Below are 22222 nucleotides of genomic sequence, written 5' to 3'. Positions count from 1 at the left end.
TAATTATATATAAATATTTAGCATATGATAATGAAGGGATTCCAAATCAGCAAGGAAAGACTGAAATTATTTAATGATACTAGAAAAATTGGTTAGTGATTTGGGGAAAAGGATTATACAAAAGAAAACAAAATCCAGATGGATTATTTTAAAGAGTTAAATAAAAATTTTAAAAATCTAAGAAGGTGGAAGAAAATATTTTGAAAATCTTTATCTAACTTTAAAGAAAGACTTTTCTAAACATAAAACAAAGTAAAAATCAGAAAGGGAAAAGACAAGTTTCATTTCTCAAACTTATACTTCTATATCAATTTAAGAAACATTAAAATGTATTCATTCAGAGTCTAATCACCTCTTGCCAGCCCCATGTCACCCCCATTTCTCTCTGGATTGTTGCAATAACTTCCTAATGCCTTCCTGCTGTCATTCTTGACTCTCTGCAGTCTACCTACAAGGCAGCAGCCAGAGAGAGGTCCTCACAAAACCTAAGTCAGATCCTGTTCCATTCTGTCTCCGTTCAGAACCTCCAATGGCTCACTTTTCACTCAAACTGAAAACAAAGTCCTGCCACTGGCTTACACAGTCCTACATGACTGGCGCCTCACCTGGCCTCATTTCCAACTGCATCCAATCCCCAACTCTTGCTTACTCTGTCCCAGACATTGTTCTAATTGCTTTACATATATTATCTCATTCAATTCCAATAATTATTTCCCCCAGTTTACGGATGATGAAATTGAGTTACAAAGAGCTTAGTTAGTTAACCTGTCTTACAGCTCAGTCAATAAGTAAAGCCAGAATTCAAAATCACAGGAGTGACAAAGCCCACTCCACAGCCCAAATTCTAACCACAAAGATGTGCCCCACTGGTTATCTTTACTTAACATTCTTCAAAAATAAGTATAGACTAAACAGAAGGTAGATCAAGGGCCTAGAAATGGGAATGCCAAAGTGCTCAATGGAGGGTTAGAGAGGGCTGAAGAGTGAGAGGGAACCAGGACACTAGGAATAAAATACTTAATGATAAAACTCAGAACATAATTGGTTATTATAGAAAACAAAATATGGCACTTAAAACTTACTTTTTCTGTAGTAACAGTCAAGGAAGGAACCAATGCAGGTGATGGTTCTGGTTGTTTTTTGTGTTTTTGTTTGTGTTTGTCCTTTTCTTTATATTTCTAAAAAGGAACAGATGTAAAAACCAATTTAAATCATAACACATACACACAATAAAGATGAGATTCTTTTATAACTGTGTTTAGTAATTTAAAATGTTAACAAATAGTCAAGATATAACAAAAATCACTTCTAATCATATTATGTAAAAAAATACTAGTCATATACTTACAGAAATATATAGTAATACTAGTATAAGTTATTTTAAAGTGATTTCAGCTCCCTAACTCTTGAATAACATAATATATAAACTGAAGCCTATAATTATTTGCTACATTTATATCTGGCAAACTACGTATTTTTTCTCATTAAACACAAAATACTTTTGTGCACATTATATAAACAGCACTTTAAAATTTACATAACACTTTGACACGCACTATCACATCAAAATAGTGTCAGATTCGCGAACAACATGCATTAAATTCTATGACCCACAAACTGGAAACCAGGACAAGAAACTCTCTCCTAGGTTTACTCAGAAACTGGATGATTTTCATTGTCATTAACAAAAATAATTTAAAGTTATGGTATGCTGCTTTGAAGTCCTAAAACTGATGAAATGACTTTATGAAGGAATTCAATTAAATGAGAAATTAATTACATATTAAGAGCCCGATTTTATTTAATGTCATAAAATTTTAACCAAATTGGTCTCAACTGTTTGAATCAGTAGATAAGAATTAGAATTGGGTGTGAAGTTTACTATTTAAAGAATTAATTCAATTTATTTTTTTTCTCATAGTACTTAAAACTAACCATTCAGAGCACTTAATCTCTTCAAGGCATGAAAGATTAATATCCCTGGCCCTGCCCTAAAAGTGATTACATACTAGCATAATAAAAAGCATAAAACATTAAGGGTAGATATTTTACTACAATATCCAAGTACTGCTACTTTTTGCCATTAATTCCTGATGTAATTACATAAGACATTTTTTGACTGCAATGTTAACACTTTAGCAACAGAGAAGGTAAGACACCTCAATAACAGCTTTTATTCAGACTTTTTAAGTAAAGTTTCTTATTCTAAAGTTATCTTAATTGTCACAGATCATAATAATGACCACCAAGGAATCACACCTCCATTTCTTTGTAATAGGATGTCATTCTTCCTCCCATCATAAGATGTCCTCTTCTCCACTCCCATTAACCTAGGTTAGCCTTGGGACTTGCTCTGGCCAAGGGATGTAGCAGAAGTGCTTTAAGAAGTCGTACATGGCTTCCACCTTTGCCCTCTTAGCTCCCAGACACCATGTAAAGAATCGGTTCATACTCTCCTGATAAGTCAAGTGGAGAACGAGGCCCTGTGGAGAAGACCTGAGGTACCCCAGCCTAGAGTCAGCACCATCTCGGCCCAGACATGTAAATAAGATGACACTGGACCATGCAGCCAGCCACCAGCTGAATGCAGCTACGTGAATAAATCCAGCTGATACCATGTAGAAGAAAGATGAATTGTTCCTGCTGAACTCTGCTTGTTGTTCTAAGCCACTAAAAGTTATGGGGTGGTTTATCAAGCAAGAGCAGATAACCAAGACAAGACTAGAATTCACAACTGGGTCATGGGAATTAAAGAAAGTAAAAATTAAAATTAACACATATTAGGTTTTTTTGGTATATACCAAAATACCAAATATAATTATACAATCTAATTTATAAATATGGAGTTCAAATGATCCTGGTCTACAAGTTCTATAGCAATACTTTTCTCCCATAAAAATAATAAAGAAGCCTTTCTTTCTTTCTTCATATTCTACTTCCCATACTGGACTTTATTCTTAAAGGGTACAAGAGCTGAGATGATTTAATAGTGAATGACTCTGAAAACAAGGTAAATAGATTCTAAAAACTTGGCAAGCACATGAGAGTAAAAAGCAACGTATGCACATGCACAGGTGTGAGAATGTTAAGTATATGTAAGTCATCATGGAATAATACAGAATTCTTATTCTGTGTGATATATCAAGAAATGTATCTTGAGGTGAGGATTATAAATATTCGGGGGAAAAGACTACGAATACATTATATCCATATTATTGGTCTGTAAAAAATGACAATCGCTAAGAGAGAGGCTGATTTTAATAGATAAGTAGAACAAAAAAAAAGTCCAGGAAAAGACTCAATTATATATAAATACTTAGCATATGATAATGAAGAGATTCCAAATCAGCAAGGAAAGACTGAAATTATTTAATAATGGTACTAGAAAAACTGGTTAGTAATTTGGGGAAAAGGATCTATATAAAATAAAACAAAATCCAGATGGATTATTTTAAAGAGTTAAATAAAAATTAAAATAATCTAAAAAGCTGAAAGAAAACATTTTTAAAATATTTAACTTTAAGGAAAGAAAATCTTTTTAAGCGTAAAAACAAAGTGAAAAATCAGAATGGGGGGAAGCGGGGAAGGGGGGTGGGAAAAGCAGATGTGGGGGTTAAGAACAAGTCATTCCAAGATATGCTTTCGTAGTATATGAACAGTTTTGTGCTAAAGGCAACTTTAGCCAAAAGCTCAAGAGAAACTTCTGCCCTTGCCTTAACTACCTAGAGTAATTAGAATTAGGGGCCTTGCCCATAAGAGATTATCAGAGATAACTCTTTTAACCTATCTATAGGGCAGGGTAATCTTCTGTTTACTAAACATTTGCTCTTATCATCAAGCAATAACTCTTTGAAGACCCTAAGGCATCTTAGTCATCCCTAGCTCTGAATATCTTTTATAACCATTTTCTCTTCCTATCTCCGAATTTCTCGTTCATGTGGGGTCTCTGACTCTCTCATAAGGGGTTCGCATACCTAAGTATGTATTAAATTTGCTTATTTTCTCTTGCTAATCTGTCTCATAAATATTTGATTATAAGACCAGCCAAAAGAACCTTGAGGGCAGAGGAAAGTTTCTTCCTCCCCCACACAAGTTTATTCAAAACATTACCTATTTTATAGTAGAGCCAATGTCTAAAAAAAGCCTCCCAAGCATGAGCAAGATGACAAAAGGTTGTATGGCAGAGACTACAACTCAAAAATAAACAATATAAAGAGCATAACATATATAAGATAACCAGAAATCTCAACCTAGGTAGGAGTAAATATAACTCAGCATGAAGATATTTCTCAAAACTGCCCCATGCTAAAATTTAATTTGAACATAAGTTCAAACAAAGCTCAAGAATGAGATGATAAACAGGAAAAAAAAGTTAAACAGAAAAAAGCAACTCGAGGAATGCAAAACCAAAGTAATTTGAAAGCTAAAACAGAATTAGCAAATAAAATAGAAACAGCAAGGAAAAGAATATACATTGGTAAAAATAAAAATACTGTTAAAAGAAAGGCATGAAATAATTACAGTGATAAAAATGAAAAACAGTAGACATTAAAGCAGTTAGAGAGGAACTAATGCTACAAAAAACAAAGATAATCAATCATAAGGATAACTTGTGTCCCTAAAATAGAGAATCCAATGAATGGGGAACAGATTTATTCAAATGTAAATGCTCACAAAACAAACACTGAAAAAAGCATTCTGAAAAATTGTTATAAAATGTTTAACAGCAAGACTTATTGTAGTTAAACTTAGTAAAACACAGAAGGAAAAATGTGTGTCGGGGTTGTGGTGGGGGCGGGTTGCCTTGAGTCCTCTCCACAGCAATATTCCAAGCCCATTGTTTAAATTCTAGGGTTGAGAAAGTGTGATACAAAGACATCATATACAGCCAAGATATAGTTCAAAAATTAAGGCAAGAAGGAAACTTTCCATTATGAAAAAACTCAGAGAATACAGGTCCTAAGAACTTATCGAAAAAAGATACCTGACAATAAAACTGAGCCAACTTAGGAGATGATATAAAGAACGTACCGGAGAGGGTATGGTAAAAGGATTGGTAGTGACAATGACCATCTAATAAGCTAAAATTAAATACAGAACAAATATCTAAATAACTCTGAGGATTACGTTTACACAAGATATTGTCACAAACCTGAAAAATACAACATGTCTTTAAAAACAAAGAAACAAATTGGATAGCAGGGAATGAATGAGAGGAGCACAGGGAAACTATTAGCCTTTCATAGCAGGAGCACAATATAGATTTCGAAGCACGTAGTTAAGAGAAAACATAATAGTTTGCTACCAAAACATCTGTAATTAACATAAATCCCTTCCTTGTAGACAAGTCCCTAGTTTTCTTTGTCTAATCACCTTCTCATATCCTCATAAAAGTGGCTCCATACTCCAGCCCATAGGTAAACACGGGTGTATCTAAGTCAATTAACATAAATCTATTCTCCTTAGACGTTGACTGCTTAAGGTCTGGGATAGATTTAGGTCAGGATAATAAAATAGGAAGAGAACTTTTTTGTTCTCTCTCTTAAAAAAGTACTCCCTTCCTGACTTTAGATGCTTACAATTTAGGTCACACCCTTGGAACAACTGCAGAGACCTGGCAACAAAGCCTAGAAAAGCCAAGAGAACTACAAAAAAGACAACAATGCTCTACCACTGTTGAACTGGCTACTGGTAAATTAACCCATCTTAGAAAAGCCTAGCCTCTGAACTTCTTATGCAAAACAATAAATTTCCTATTGCTTTAGCAATATTCTGTTACAGCTAAAATCATAAACTGGAAAGATAATCTTCTCAATGTTTTTTGTTTGCTCTGTAATTTCTATTATTAAACTTAAATATGTTTTTAAGGAAGTAATATGTCTTGTGGTAAGAAAATTTTACTTAAGTTCAATAAATCCAAGTATTTTACTTCATTTTCTTTTTCTTCCATACAGCCAAGTAAATCTGACTTTAATATTTTTTAAATTAATAGTATATCATTTTAATAAGGTAATTTTTATCACTCAAACCATCCTTTTTATCTTTGTATATAAAAGACATCTGGAATGTTTACTCAGTAGTATTGATGGCTATTTCTAGATGGTAGATTCTGGAGTGGGTAAAAATTTACCTTGCATTTTTTAAAATGCTCTGCCTTGTTAGAATTTTTTGTAATTACATGGCTTAACAAAAAGAATGAACTTAAATGAGGTAGAGACAGTCAGTTAGCTGTTCACCAAATCCATTTCTTTTTCTTATTTGAACTATACCTAGACATTTCCCAGTTTCCTTTTCAGTTAGATGTGGCCATTTAACTGGATTCTAGCCAAATGCAATCTGAAAGAAAAATAATGTATGTCCACTCTAAGTCTGCTTCTTAATAGCCCCAACTATTTAGTGTCCATGTTTCTTCCTCTTCCAGAGATTAATGCAAATGAGCATGGAAGCCACAGACAACACTGAAAAGAAGGCTGAGTCACAAGATGGAAAGTACCTAAGTTCCTGTTTCATGGCTTGAAAGAAAGCCACCTGTCAATAAACAACACCTGTTTTGGACTTAGCTGTGAATAAAAAATATTGTATTAAACCACATACCATCTGAGCATTGTTATGTGTTGGGAAACAATGCTATGTCTCTACTATTTCTGCAGGTCTTGTGAGTGAGACCATGACTTGGCCATGGTTCTGGACTATCACAGTGTCTATCTAAAGTGAAAAGGGGAGCCATGCTTACTGCCCATTACAAAACATTCAGGTGCCCTAAACTCAGGGTTCCCCTACTGCAATGCAACAGACTCTATATGCAGATGCCATCTGGCCCTCTCTGGTTGCCCTATGAAAACTGGGTCTTGGGAATTGGTGCAAAAATACTGACACTCTGGATACTGCTATTGCTGTAAGCAGTAAACTATTCTTCATCTCTCAGAATTCTGTTTCCAAACTAGTTACCACACACATAGAGTAAAATCATAGACCACTTTCATAGTTCTTGACAGTTCGGTGATAAGAATGTGATGCCGTTAGAGACGTGGCTTACAGCAAAGGATTTGAGGGAAGTCTATGGGAATGGGTAACAAACATAGTGAGTATATCTTCCGGTCCATTTGGCAGTAAGAGGTCCTTCGTTTTACTGCCTGACAATGCCGAAGCCCAGAGGAGGCAATGGCAGGCTAAGTACTGCAAAATATAGCAGGTCCTCAAATAATGCTATTTCATTCAACGTTGTTTTGTTATAACATTGATGAGATGCTATAAGAATTTAACTCATTTATATCAATTAGCCTATCGTAAAAACTGTTTTCATTACACACCATTTCACTTAAAGTCACAAAATCTATAGATAGCATTAGGTAAGTACTTACCGTACACTCGAAGAGGGCTGCCCAAAGGATGTTCTGGTGATGGCTAAACCTCCTCCATGGAAGACTTCCCACTAATCTGGCACTTGGCTTCAGTTCCACCCCACAATAATAATAACCAGTACAAGGATTCATCTTTACTGGACAGAAGGTTACAAGCCTTTTCAGATAAATTACAAAGATGCTCATCTATACTGAACATGAAAGGAGGAAAACAAACAAGCAACCACTATGGACATAAATCAGGTAAATCTAAGAACTCTGGTTTGCTTGGGAAATGAGGAGGTGGGGCATACACAGCATGTGAATGAAGAATGGCAACAGCTGGGCTGTCTTACTGCTCAACACCTGCAGTCCATACTGCCAACTTCAAATTCACTTGGAGATGATAGTAAAAGATGTCAGCAGAAGTTTTATTCATTCGTTCATTCATTCATTCATTTTACAGTGGCTCCTGGTTATTATATGGCAGCTTTGGTCCTCTCAGGGATATTTCCCAGAGACAGACCAACTCCCATAGGAAATTATAGTGAAGACCCTAAGACTTAGGCTCTTAATGCCCCAGACTGGGTTTACAATACTAATAAAAGCATTTACAGTGTGATAATGGTGATCCACGGTAAAATGAGAAATCTAGATGAATTCTCACAATCACCACTGCCACCCTGAAAACTTCTCCCAGCCCTTAAGAAACTAGCACCTAACTGAAACTGGGTGAAAACTTGAGACATTATCTGAGTAATGGAGTTAGCAGATGTCCCAGATTAAGGAAAGGTCTCCAAAACAGGTCTCTGCTCTATGAGCCAAGATTCAGTCAGCCAGAGATGCAAACTGACTCCTGAGCCAAGGGGTTCCCAGGGCTGAAATAAATGGCATCACCCAAAAGGACGTCATAATATAGAGCATTATGAGTGCTGAAAACATGGAAGGAAAATTTGGTTGACCCACAAGCAGCCATCATGCCCTTCAAAACTGAAAGTAAATGCAAAGGCATATTTAATGGTGTGGAGCCATTCTCTACTCCCACAATCCTCAACTTTCTCAGCCTCCTCACCCTTTAGGGTCACCTCGCTTGCTTTAAGAAAAATGACTGGAGATAGGGATGAGGGTTCCTTGACCCTGGGGAGGAATCAATCAATGGTATGCACCTACCCAAGTATGCTGGAGAATCTAGAGAGAGGAGAGACACAAATTTGTAAGACTCTGTAACAATGAGATACCCCAATCACTATCCTACCTGGATCCATGGAAGAAAAAAGCACCAGGAAGCAGTGCACGGATTTACAGTGGAGTAAAGAAGCTAACATGACTTTGTAGGCCAGGCATTTCAGCGAGTAACTGTACTTTTGTTATTGCTTAAACATCTCAAGGTATAGCAGCAATTGATATATCAAGAGTCAGCAAACTATAGCACCCAAGCTAACAATAATTTTCAAATATTTAAAGAGCTGTAAAAAAAATAAAGGAAGAATATTTGACAGAGTGTGTATGAGGTCTTCAAAGACTAAAAGATTAATTATCTGGTTCTTTACAGAAAAGATTTGCAAAACCCTGTGTGGTATACTTATCATTACTAAACCTGTAAGTGCCAAAGGGTATTCTCCCAATCAGAAGGTTCTAATGGAACATACAAATTGCTCTCCAAATCACTTCCTTTCCCTTGGTGGTCCAACAGAAACAGAAGAGAATTACAGAAGTTCAAAGGGAAACCACAACCTTGATTAAGAACTTAAAAGTACCAGGGGTAGTAAGAGATGCAATATCTAAACGCAAAAGCCCTGTAAGGGCAGTGAAGAGAGGTTAACGGAAGTTAGAGGCTTATAGTGAATTATTATTAACTGAGTGTAGTTATAGCCACAGCTATTAGACTAATTCCATTATAGAAACTGATGGCACTTAGTAGATAGTCCTGGACACTACCAATGCCTTCTTTGCCATACCACTCACACCTAAGGATCCATGTCAGTTCATATGTATGTGGCAAGGCCTGCAATAATACAAGTTGTTAATGCTTCCCCAGGAGAATCTGAATTCTCTTGCCATGTCATCATTGGAAGGCAAGTCACGATTTAGTACAAGCGTCTCTCAGCTGATTTCTAAAGCCTTCACTATCAGTTGGTAAGTCAGTAGCATCAGTCTCAACACCTCTCCCAAAGAAATCAGGGATCTATGTTAGTAGATTTACAATGTTGAACCTCTCTCTTCAGACCCTCACCATAAAAAAAGAGGCTGAGCATCTTATTGACCTTCTCAGGTATCAGAGGTTCTATGTGACCCACTCTGGCATTCTACTTGCTCTTTGTATCAGCTAATTAACAATAACTGACTTAATGCTCATTATAACTTCTCTCTGCCTGATTAACAAGTATATCCATTTTCAATATTTAATACTAAACCTTCTCCTAAAAATTAGAATTTCTCCCAAATCAGTTCTTAATTACCCTAAAGTTGTCAACAATACTATCTTTCTTTATTCCATTATCCCCACACTTCAAACTCTGGGTTCAGGAAAAAAAATGTAAGCATTTCACATGGTTTCGCTGTATTCAAGAAACCATATTAGCCATCATGGGAAGAACAGTAAAGTACAAAAGATAGTGATAACTTTGAGACACAATAGAGCCTGGCATAAGACATATACTGATGACAACTCGTAGTATAAAAATAAAATGAAAAAAATAAGAACATCATGTAAAAGGTATCCAAAGCAAGAGATACAGTGTGAGTCATATAAGACGAAGGAGGTCTAGTTTCATTATAAAGCCAAAAGTAAGTGCTGAGTTTGAACTGAGATGGAAGAAAGAAAAAACTGAAGGCACTGATGATCAAGAAGATCATTAGTTGACAGAGTAACTGGAGTAAACAGAGTAAAGTGTATTTTTTGTTTGTTTAAAAAAAAAAAAAAACACACACACACAAAGCTTTGTCTATGGCCATGCTACGCTGAACAAGCCCGATCTCATCTGATCTCGGAAGCTAAGCAGGGTTGGGCCTGGTTAGCATTTGGATAGGAGAACACCTAGGAAGACCAAGTGCTGTAGGCGTAAAAAATAGTAAAAAAATAAAATAAAGGATTATAAGCTGACAAGGTCCTTGCAGTCTGTGAGGTCAACCAAGGGTTGCCTCGGGGGGGAAGGGGGGTGGGGAGGAAGGAAAACAAAGCTTGTTTGGAGGCAATGGGTAGACTATGATTCAAACAAATTGTTTTTCCCTTTTGTTATGTCTAATATGCCAATACCTCAGTCCACGTAAAGTCTCATCACTTAAGTCTATCTGACAACTTTTTTGGTCTTTACTATCAATACAATCTTATTTTGCAAGCTTTTAAAATATTAAAAATTTCATTTATTTGAAACCAATATACATCTTGCCTGACCCATCTCAAATTCTAAATTCACATTTCTAATTGGCTTTAAATGTTTCCCATTCCACCATACCTTAAATCTTATATGACTAAAATCAAACTCATCGCCCCTCCTTTTTATAATGTTCACAAGCCAGCTTTTCCTTGAGTCCCTACTTGTACTTATGGTACCATGTTCCTAGTTAAGACAGCCTATAACCATCTGTCACACCTACAATACACCTTTTGTCCCTTGCCTACCATTACCCACCAGATCCCAGTCCATGTTTTTCCATCGGCACCTTGATTTTATTCCATCAGCACCTTGAATATCATTTCCCATATTCTTCCATGCCTTTAACTATTAAACTCAGTCCAGACTTCATTATTTCTAATCTGATTCAGGCTAACAAGCTTAAGCAGCACAGTATCGTGGTTAAAAGCATGGACTCAATAGCCAGATTACGTGGGTTCACGTTCAGCTCTATTTTACTAACTATATTAGTTTGTGCAAGCTGTTAAACTTCTATGTCACAGTTTTCACATCTGTAAAAAGAAAAATAATATTAGCACCTACCTTAAAAGTTTTCTGTTGAAAATTATATGGGTTATTAGATATAAAGTACTTGGCACAGTGTCTGACACCTAGTAAATACTACACACATTAGTTTATTACTGCTTAGTTGTCATCGTGGTTGTCGTCATCATCATTCTACAAACTGGTCTCCTATTTCAGTCACTCATTAAGTAAACTATTTATTTGGCACATAAGCACTGACAATACAAAGGTGAATAAACTCTAAAAGGCAAATAAGACTTACAAAGAGAATCCCATTGTTTTAATGGGGAAAAAATATATATAAAACAGATAAAGGCTATAAACAGAATTATCAGTCATCACAGTCATTCTCAAATTCTGTCACCTCATACGCTAGGTGAATAATCTTCCACGTATCATTATTAAATGCAAACTCTTCTTATAGGAATTGTCATAAATGGCCCCAAACCTGTATTTCATGCTTATCCCTATTCCCTTGTCCCACCCTTTCAACAAACTGAACCTTCTCTGTGTTTAAAATATTCTGAACTCTCTAACTTTTGTGCTCTGAAAATATTGTTCATGTTATTGAGAACACTTTCCCCTCATAACTCCTTAAGAAAAACCACTGACAACATTCAGGACTTTCCTTAAATGCCATTTCAACCATTTAGCATCTCCTACTGCCTCACAGGAAGCTTCTACCAAATTTCCACAAGCACTTTATTTTCTTCTCACTGGTCCTATCTCACTGTGATTTACCGGTATATTTATTTTATACATTCAGACTAACCTAAGCTAGTAATACTCAACTTCAGAAACCATTATGACCGTATACTTTTTTAAAAATCAATTGCAGTGACAATGTTTTAAAAAAAAAAAAATAGGCCTATACAAGAATTTAGTCATATTAGGTAACTATTCTCTTTCTAAGTAGATTCAGCTAATAATTCAATTAACAATAAATTATTATTACAGCCATAATTTTTTAATCATAAAAACTTTCCAGCCTGTTACCTGAATGAGTTAGTATAAAATAATTCCTTATGTATTATTGGTTGACCTAAAACTTATTAGTGCCCATATTTGAGAGTAACGCACTCCATAATAAAGTACATGGTTAAACAAAATGAGAAATTAAATAAATGTTATAACTTAAACACAAGTAACTCTAATGTTTATCCAGAAAACTACAAACGTGAACAAACAGGCTCTCATTATTTTCTACAGCCATGCCATCCAATATGGTATATACCTGCCTCAGGTGGCTATTAGAAGTGGCTAGTGGCTTCTGTATTAAACAACACACTTACAGACCATTTCCATCATTTCAGAAAGTTTTATTGGACAGTGTAGTCTAGAACTTCACACTAGATCAATAAAAATTTATATCTGAATATCCTCTCACTTTTCCTCTACTATAACTATCAGACAGTAATCAGTACACAGTTTATCTGACAATAATCAGTGCCAAGGTGATAAACAAAAAAGTCAAACACCAAGTAACTTATCATAATAAAAGTACAAAACTATGATAGAGAAAAAAATTAGCAATGATGTAGAGCAATTGGAACCTTAGTTGGTGGTTGAGATTGTAAAATGGTATAGCCGCTATGAAAAACAGTACAGCAGTTCTTCAAAAAATTAAACACAGAATGACCATGTGATTTAGCACTCCATTTCTGGGTGTATATCCAAAAGAAGTGAAAGCAGGGTCTTGAAGAGAGATTCGTACACCCATATTCATAGCAGCATAATTCACCCCAGCTAAAGAGTAATAGAAACCCAATTGTCCATCAACAGATAAATGAATAAAGCAAAATGTGATATGTATATGCAAAAGATTATTCAACTTTGAAAGGAAAGAAACTCTGACATACGACAGAACATGGATGAACCTTGAGGAAAACATGCTAAGTGAAATGTCAGTCACAAAAAGACAAATACATCCATCCCTCAATTTATGCAGATTGTCAGTTTCATGCATCTTTTTTTTATGCAGAAGAAAATCACGTAAAAAGAGTCCACCAGTACAAAAAAAATATTAAATTGGCGATATGAGTGATAAAAATGTTTATTTCACATATTTTCACAAAAAAATGTTATAATGAAAATTCAGAAAACCCAAAACAAATTTTATTCACTATCGGCGTTTGTACCATAATCTAAAGCAATCAATCTTCTCTTTTTAATTGGCACAAAGTAATTATTATCTTAATCACTCAAAATATTTGGAAGTACTACTTCAGTTTCTTATTTATGTTTATGTTTAAAATCTTTTCAAAATTTTAAGGCTCACTGGATGTTTAGTTCAATATCTAGAATTGTAGTTTCCAGTTTCTTGGCCAATTGAAAAGCTTTAATATTTTCTGCAGTGAATAAAACAGGTTCAAGGTCACTGCCGTATTCATCGGCAGGATGGGCTTCAGATATTAAGTAAATTAATTCATCATCAGTTAATTTATGATCAACCAGTAATTCGTTAATATCATCTACATTCGAATTGCCAAAGCCTTCTTCTTGAAATGTATTTAGTAAATTAATAATGCCAGTTAATCCCTCTTCAATTGTTGGAACCATATTCCCTGGTACAACTGCTTCTGGCCATGCTGCTTTCCAGCAAGCATTTAAAGTTGATGGCTTTATGCCACTCAAAGCTAAAACAAAATTTTTAAAATTTTTTTTAATTAAGTTTATTGGGGTAACATTGGTTAATACAATTATATAATTTTCAGGTATACATTATAATTTGACATCTATAATTTCTACTGTGATTACCACCCAGAGTCCAGTTTCCTTCAGTTACCATATATTTGAACCCCTTTACCCACTTCATCCTCCCCCTACCTTCCTAAATTTGATCCCATTTACCCCGTTTACCTCTCCCTTCTTCTCCCACTCCCTACCCTCTGGTAACCACTAGTCCATTGTCCATGTCCCTGAGGCTCTGTCCTGTTCATTTGTTGTAAAGCAATATTCCTGATACAACTTAAAATTGTGTATTTATTATAGGCTTCTGTAATTGTAAGTGATTATCTTCAAGTTTATTAAAAATATCATTAAAACTCGATTTAATATAATTCATCTTAAAGGTGGAAATAATGCCTTGATCTAGAGGCTGGATCGAAGAAGTTGTATTTAGTGGCAAATACACAATTTTTATATTTGGATGACCACGTGCATTATCTAAAAGTAAAAGTACTTTAAAAGGAAGACATTTTTCATTCATATAATTTTCAGCTTCTACAGCAAAACATTTGTAAAACCAGTTCTAAAAAACACCCATGCTTTTTTATTTGTCATCCAATGAAAAGGAAGATCATTAATAATTCTGTTAGCAAGTATTTCTTCTTTGTGCATTGCTGAGTTAAGCTATTTTTTTCTTTTATAGAAAAAAATTTTTTTAATTTATTTTTAATTATTTTTTTTTGGTGACATTGGTTAATGAAATCCAGTAAGTTTGAGGTGCACAATTTAACAGTAAGGCATATATATATATATATATATACGGCATATATATATATATTGCATTGTGTGTTCTCTTCCCAGTTAGATTTCTTTCTGTCACCACATATTTGACCGCTTTGACCTCATCTACCTCCCTTCTCTCTCCTACCCACTATTCTCTGCTAACTACTTGTCTATTATCCATGTCCATGAGTCTCTGTTTGTCCTGTTCATTGCTTGCTTCTAGGTTTATATCCCACATATAAGTGATATCATGTGGTTTTCAACTTTTTCAGTCTGGTTTATTTCGCTTAGCATGATTATCTCGAAGTCCATCCACGTTGTCACAAACGGCAGTATTTCATCTCTTCTTATGGCTGAATAATATTCCACTGTATATGTGTACCACAGCTTCTTTATCTAGTCATCTATTGTAGGACACTTGGGTTGCTTCCATGTCCTGGCCACCGTGAATAATGCTGCTATGAACATCGGTGTCCAAATATCTTTTTGGGTATATGCTTTCAAGTCTTTGAGGTAAATACCCAGTAGAGAGATTGCTGGATCATATGGTAGATCAACTCTTCTTTTTTTGAGGAACCTCTATACTGTTTTCCATAGTGGCTGTACCAATTTGCAGTCCCACTAGCAGTGTATGAGGATTCCTTTTTCTCCGCATCTCCTCCAGCATTTGTTATTACTTGTCCTTTCGATTATAGCTAATCTAACAGGTGTGAGATGGTATCTCATTGTGGTTTTGATTTGCGTTTCTCCAATAGCTAACGATGTTGAGCATCTTTTCAAATATTTGTTGGCCATTGTATGTCCTCTTGAAAGAAATGTCTGTTCAGTTCCTCTGCCCATTTTTTGATTGGATTGTTTGTTGTTGTTGTTATTGAGTTGTATGAGTTCTTTGTATATTTTGGATATTAGGCCCTTATCGGAGGTGTTGCTCGAAAATATATTTTCCCATTTGGATGGCTGTCTCTTTACCTTGTTGACAGTTTCTTTTTCCGAGCAGAAGCTTTTTAGTTTGATGTAGTCCCATTCATTTATTTTTGCTTTTACTCCCCTCGAAGCTGTTATTTTTTAGAAAGAGTAATTGCCAATAATGGAAATGAAAAATAAAGAACCATATAAAATGAGATCACATAAATGGAAATCACACATAAAAAGTCCACATAAACAGGGGGAATATTTACCACATATAAAATAACTCATGTCAAAAAAAAAAAAAAATGCCATGTAAATCGAGGGACAGGTGTACTATATCATTCCATTTATGAGGAATCTAGTAGTCGAATTCCTAGAAACAGATAGTGGAATGGCAGGTGCCAGGGGCCGGGGGAAGGGGTAAATGGGGAGTTGCTGTTTAATGGCTAGAGAGTTTGGGTTTTGCAAGATGAAAAGAATTCTGCAGATGGATGGTAGTGATGGGTGCACAACAATATGAATGTATTTAATGCCACTGAACTGTACATTTACAAGTGTTTAAGATAATTTTTGTTATATATGTATTTTTACCATAGTAAAAACATTAGGGGGAAAAACTACTATAGAGAGAACCTTGGGGCCCATGTCATTATCATCTTCATAAGAAAACTACAACAAGCTCAGGAGTGTTAGTGGATGGAGACCTATGTCAAATTGTTTAATTATATACTCTGTCTATATACTACATACTTTCCTTCATTCATTCCTCCACTTAATTGAAATGCTACAACTAAAAGTTTGAGATTGGTTTATTTCTGCTATTGCCCATTTTTAAAGTGGAAAAAAAAATCACTTGCTTTTCAAATAGTTGTTATGACAGGATTTGGTAACAGTGGCCTTTGGAGTGGGGAAAAGAGGTTGGGGGACTCAAGAAAACAGAAGAGGTGGGAGCACCTGATACTCCAAGGGTTAGGCAGGGAGGGCAGTCAGAGGAGCCAGCCTCGGTCAAGCTTTTTCTTCCTACCCTGCAGATCTGGGAAGTGCATCATTCATTTTGGCAGTTGCAGAGTTTGGGAGACTGCTGTGAGGTTTGTGGGGCCCACTAGAAAAAGCAGGCTCCATCCAAAGCCGAGCCATTGTGCAGCATGTTCTGGGCTTTTCCTAATACAGTACTCCTGCCCTTTATCTGCGATTTCACTCTGATTTCAGTTTCCCAAGACCAATCACAGTCCAAATATATAAAGTGGAAAATTCTCCCCCTCACAAAAAAAAATAATAATAATGAAATCTCACTCCATCCTGCTGTTCCGCCCAGAATATATGAATCAACTCTTTGTAGAGCGTCTCCACGCTGTATATGCTCCTGCCCATCAGTCATTTAGTACCTGTCGAGGTTAACATATTGACTATCAAGGTATCGCAGTACTTATGTTCAAGTAACCTTTATTTTACTTAAGAATGGCCCCAACCCACGAGAATAGTGATGCTAGCTACTTCAATTAGCTTTTCCTCACACCTTTACACTGAAACTCCCCCTCAAAAACTTCTTTAGCATTAAATCTGTAAAAGTTGACATAAGTAGCGCCATTTCAAAATGGAGTAGGAGCTGCCATCCCAGAGGAGCCAAATGCCATCTGCGTCTTATGAACTACTTGAACTGGGCCAGACCTTTGGACTTGGCCAAATCAACACTGTCTTACAAGCCACTGTTTCTAAAGCCAGCAGAAAAGCAGATATCCTGACCACAAGGACTGATAAGTATGAACTCTATCTGAAGAGAGAATTAGTAGCCAATCTGTGTATAGCTAAAGAATAACTTGGTTAGCACCAAGAGGAATTTCTTTCCTCTAGTCTTGTAATTACTCCTTTCCTTTACTCATAAAAACCCGTTCCCCTCATGGCACACAATGCCTTGGCTTAGCAGGATGGAGCCTGCTTTTTGTAGTGGGCCCAACATACCTCACAGCAGTCTCCCAAACTCTGCAACTGCCAAGGTACACAATGCACTTCCCAGGTTTGAGGGTAGGAAGAAAATTTTGACTGAGGCTGGCTCCTCTGATTGCCCTCCCTGCCTAACCCTGTAACTGGGCCACTATTTGGGTTTCTGCCTAAATCTGTGCTCCAAATTTCATTTTTTGACCACCACCCCTCCCCCCACCCCCCAAAAATATGCTTGTTGCCTCTTGTTTTTGGTTTTTAATTTCCAGTTGACAAATCCAAAAGACATGCATTTACCCTTCTATGGTTTGATCTTTCATATGCATCTAACACTGCTGAGCACTGACGCTCCTTACTGAAATATTCACTTCTCCTAGATTCCAAAATACCAGTCTCTCCTAATTTCCTCCTGTAGCTACTGCTTTTGACTTCCTCTGTAGATTCTCCTCTTCCCCATTACTGATGAAGTAAGAAAGGAAAGGGAGGGAAGCCCTAATTTACAGTAGAATGCCAACTAATGGATATAGAAAGAATGGTGGAATTAGAAAATCACGTTGTGTCAAATACTATTTCAGGTATAATCTTCAATGAATGCTAAGACTTGTGAGTGAAAATGTGTTAAGGAACAGTATATTTGTCCAATTCTCAGGGTGTGGTAGTTCCTGATGATATCTGCCCCTAGGTAGTAGTATCCAACCATATTGAACAGGCTGCACTATATAACCAATAGAATATTGCAAAAATGATGGTGTAGTTAAAATGGCAAATGATATTTTACATATATTTTACCACCAAAAAAAGTTTAGGGAAAAAAAAGCATTCAACCAGGGAAAAAAAGAACTTGTGGCATCTGAAGTCAGGGTCACAAAAAATATTGCAGCTTTCACCCTGCTCTCTCTAAGAGTACTCACAGTGGGAAAAGTTAGGTGCCATGTCACAAAGACCCTCAAGCAGCCCTTGGAAAGGTCTGTGCAGAAAGAAACTAAAGTTCTTGCTCAGACAGCACCATCTTTACAGCTATGTGAATAAGCCATCTTGGAAGCATATTCTCAGGTCTTACACCAACATCTTGACTGCAATCTGATGAGAAACCGGAGCTACAAATACCCAGCTAAATCCAAATTCCTGACCTATAGAAACTATGAATCAAAAATATTTACTACAGTGTTAAGCCCCTAAATTTTAGGGTAATTTGTTATGCTAACAATAACAGGTAACAGATACAGATTTTGTTTTGAGAAGTAGGATGCTACCGTAACAACAACAACAAGTTAAAATGAGGGAGTTGCTTGGAATTAAGTGGTGGGCAGAAGCTGGAAGAAGGACTTTCAAAATATGACTGAAAACCTACTTAGCACTGAAGAAATTACTACTCGAAGCCTTATGGCCTTTCAGGAGGCTGCTATGAAATCATATAAGAAAACTGAAAAAAAATAATAATTGAAAATTAGAGGAAAGGGGGTTCCTATGTAACTGAAAGTTTAGTAACATTGTTGCTTATGATGACACAAAAAATAGAAAATATATTTAATGAACTACATGATTTAACTAAAGAGATTTTCTAGGTAATATGTTGAAGGTACAGTCTGATTTTTTGCTATTTATAGTATACAGTAGGAATACAGATAAACAAATTAGAACTATTGACAAAAAGGAACCAAGACTTGCTGATTTTTAGAATTCCCAGTCTCCCCAGAGATCAAACAACGCTAACAGTAAGGAGTGGTTTTCAGGTGAAGGTAAGAGCTAGGCCACTGTCAGAAACCACTGTACAAAGAGTAAAACAAAGGTGTGGCTGTCAAACCCACTGTTAAGATCTAAGACAAAGACTAAAACAGGGGTTCAAAGATGTCAAGGCCATGAAAGACATGAATGAGGAAGCAATCCAGACCAGGAACAACTGAAGAGACAGGACAACGACTAAATGCAAAGTGTGATCCTGGGTTGGATCCTGAACCAGTAAAAAGGTTCCCCCCCTTTTAGTGTGGAGGACATTAGTGGGTGAAATCTGAATATGATCTGTAGATCAGCTAATAATTCTGTAACAATGTTAATTTACTGATTTTGATAATTGTACTGTAAGAATGTAGGATTTTAATCATATTTATTAAAACTACACACCAAAGTACTTAGGCTAAAGTGCCTTATATTTGTAATTCACTTTCTAATGGTTTAGAAAAGATGGGGGAAAGAAGGTAAAGAGAGATGGAAAGACAGCAAGGGGGTAGAGAAGACATGATAAATTAGCTAACATGACAAAATGTTAACATTTTGGGAATCTGGTTGAATAGTATAGAAAAACAATGTGCAGTATTCTGTAACTTTTCTCCAAGTCTAAAATTATTGCAAAATCAAAAGTTGAAAATTTCAATCCCTCTGGCTGGCTGCCCCAAGATGAAGGGTAAAACTAGCATTTCTTATAAAACTCCTCATGAACTGGTCCCTTCTTAAGTAAATAGTTTCATTTCAAGTCACTCTTCAGCCCCACCAAACACACACCCCCAGACATTCCAAATTGTTTCTAAAAAGCCCTGCTGTCTCTTAACTCTATGCACATGTAAAGGCTTAAAGCTTTAACTTGAGTGGAAGATTTCCAAAAGCAAAGTACACAAAAAAAGGAAGAGGATGACAGGTAACTCTCAATGCTAAAAACTTTTTTAAAAGATATAGAGAAGTAATGACAACTCTGTGACTGAGAGTTTTATTATTCCTCTGAGGGCCACAGAAGTAGCCCAGTTCTACTCATCTAAGAGATGAGTAGTCCTAAACAAAAGTGAATTCCAGTTTATCCCTGAGGTTCACAAAACACTAACAAAAAAGCCTATCTCCCACAAACCCCCTCACCATATCTTAAGAGTGTTCACATTGGCAACAGCTCCCCTATCTGTTGCCAGCTATTAATAACAGAATAGAACTAAGGGCAAGTGAGGGGGCTGGGGGAAGGGGGAGGGGAACAAACCCCTCTAGCTGTACTAGGGGACAGATGGATTCCTGGCACACCTGAATGGAACTGAATGCATTTCCATATAACATTGTCACTTATGGTGACTTGGCCAATGCAAAGTATTATAAGCATAGTACTATGCTTTTGATACATTACGGATTAGTTAGTACTGATGAGCAGGAAGAGAATGAGTCTAAGGATCAAATGAATTGGCACAAGAGTACCTTAATTCAATAAAATAACCAATGATTTCTAAATAAACGATGTACAACTTAGCCTTTAGAAAAAAATCCTTTCTGAACTCGGAGCCTCCCAATACAACCACATGTTAATACATATGACACAACTCTGCATTTCCTAACCCTTGCCCTAACATCTCACTCTACGGCGGTGCTTCTGTAAACATAAGAACGCTAGGCTTAAAAGAAAATTCTATTATACAATGAACCTTAACAGTAATAGTTATAGAAGATAATCTTCTTAAATAATAATTTATGATTCAAAATGTTTCATCATTGAATTAAACTTCTCCTATACATAGCTTTAACATGTACTGCAAACATGTACTTTGGTTCCTTTAAAAATATATGCCAATTTTTCCATTTTTATAGAAATTGTCTCTTATTCGAAGTCATATCTCACCATTAACTTTTCTCCTCTCCTTGCTAGCATTTTGCAGTTAATATCTAACCAACATTAATATATCTTAGCCACACAGAAATTCTCTGAAAAGCAAAAAAGCTATGCATTTATTTATTTTATTTTCATTTAAAAAGTTATCTTATAAATTATTGATTTCATTTTTAAATAAGTGATTTGGATAGCACAGTATTTAGCATTAAATATTCTTTATCATCACTTACTTATGGTTTAAATGTTATTTTCAAATATGTGCCAGAATGAAGGCAGATAAAAGAACTCAAAAGGAAAGTCCCTCTAAAATCTTATGAACAATATGACCAAAATTTAGCTCATAATATACTGTATTTTAAAATACTAAAATCTAAATTAATTATAAATGCTATATTTCAATGCAACATTTATAACATAAGTATAGTTTTGAGACAACCATTCTGGATGTTAAAATATTAAAAGAGGAGAGGAAGGATGGAGAGAAAAATAAGCTATAACACCCAATCTTTTCAGCTATAATATCACTTAACATCATAACATGATAAAAAAAAGTCCCTTCCCAGATATTACCATGGCAAGCAAACAAGTCTAACAGTAACAATGAATTTAGAGTATGTTTACCTCACAGCCTTTACACATTATTAGAAAATCTGAATTACAAAAAATACACAAATGGATTTTAAGTTTGATAACAAAATCAAGTTGTATGAAACTTATGTATGCTAAAAGTAAAAATCAAATATTTACACACTAATGAAAATGCCAATTGCTAAAATTTAAAGCTAAATAAATTTAACTTAATACAATGTTTTTTAATCTAGTATTCAACAAGAGTGAAAAAACTCTAAAAATCCAATTCATTCTTAGGTAAAAAAATAAAGTTATCAGCACTGTTTATTTATAAAACATCATACTACATTTAATAATTGTCCTTTAAAAATAACATGATGGGGCATATATTAAGATAAATATGATAATCCAGTAAACACTTCTTTAAACAAGAAATGACTATCAGAAGAACATCATTGGTAAGACTACCCTCTTTACAATTTATAATGAGCCCTACCTAAGAATCCTTTGTTCATAGA

At 35.5% G+C, this 22222-nt stretch overlaps 1 protein-coding gene and 1 pseudogene across 21 annotated transcripts in view; one reads left to right on the top strand and one right to left on the bottom strand.

Moving 5' to 3' along the window:
- MLLT10 (MLLT10, histone lysine methyltransferase DOT1L cofactor) overlaps positions 1-22222 on the bottom strand; it is a 188877-nt gene that overhangs the window by 77517 nt on the left and 89138 nt on the right. For all 21 annotated transcript variants that reach the window (XR_002781365.1, XM_011364391.2, XM_011364388.2 and 18 more), the window contains one exon: positions 1083-1178. Coding sequence is in view for 20 of the 21 variants with exons in the window: in XM_011364391.2 (XP_011362693.1) it covers positions 1083-1178 (96 nt within the window). In the remaining variant the exon portion in view is untranslated. The remainder of the gene's footprint in view (positions 1-1082; positions 1179-22222) is intronic.
- Positions 10284-10402, top strand: LOC111742560 (annotated as a pseudogene).

Source organism: Pteropus vampyrus, unplaced genomic scaffold (genome assembly GCF_000151845.1).
Source record: "Pteropus vampyrus isolate Shadow unplaced genomic scaffold, Pvam_2.0 Scaffold96, whole genome shotgun sequence".
Taxonomy (NCBI): domain Eukaryota; kingdom Metazoa; phylum Chordata; class Mammalia; order Chiroptera; family Pteropodidae; genus Pteropus; species Pteropus vampyrus.
The sequence above is the reverse complement of the archived record's forward strand: the minus strand, read 5'-3'. Positions and strand labels throughout refer to the sequence as shown.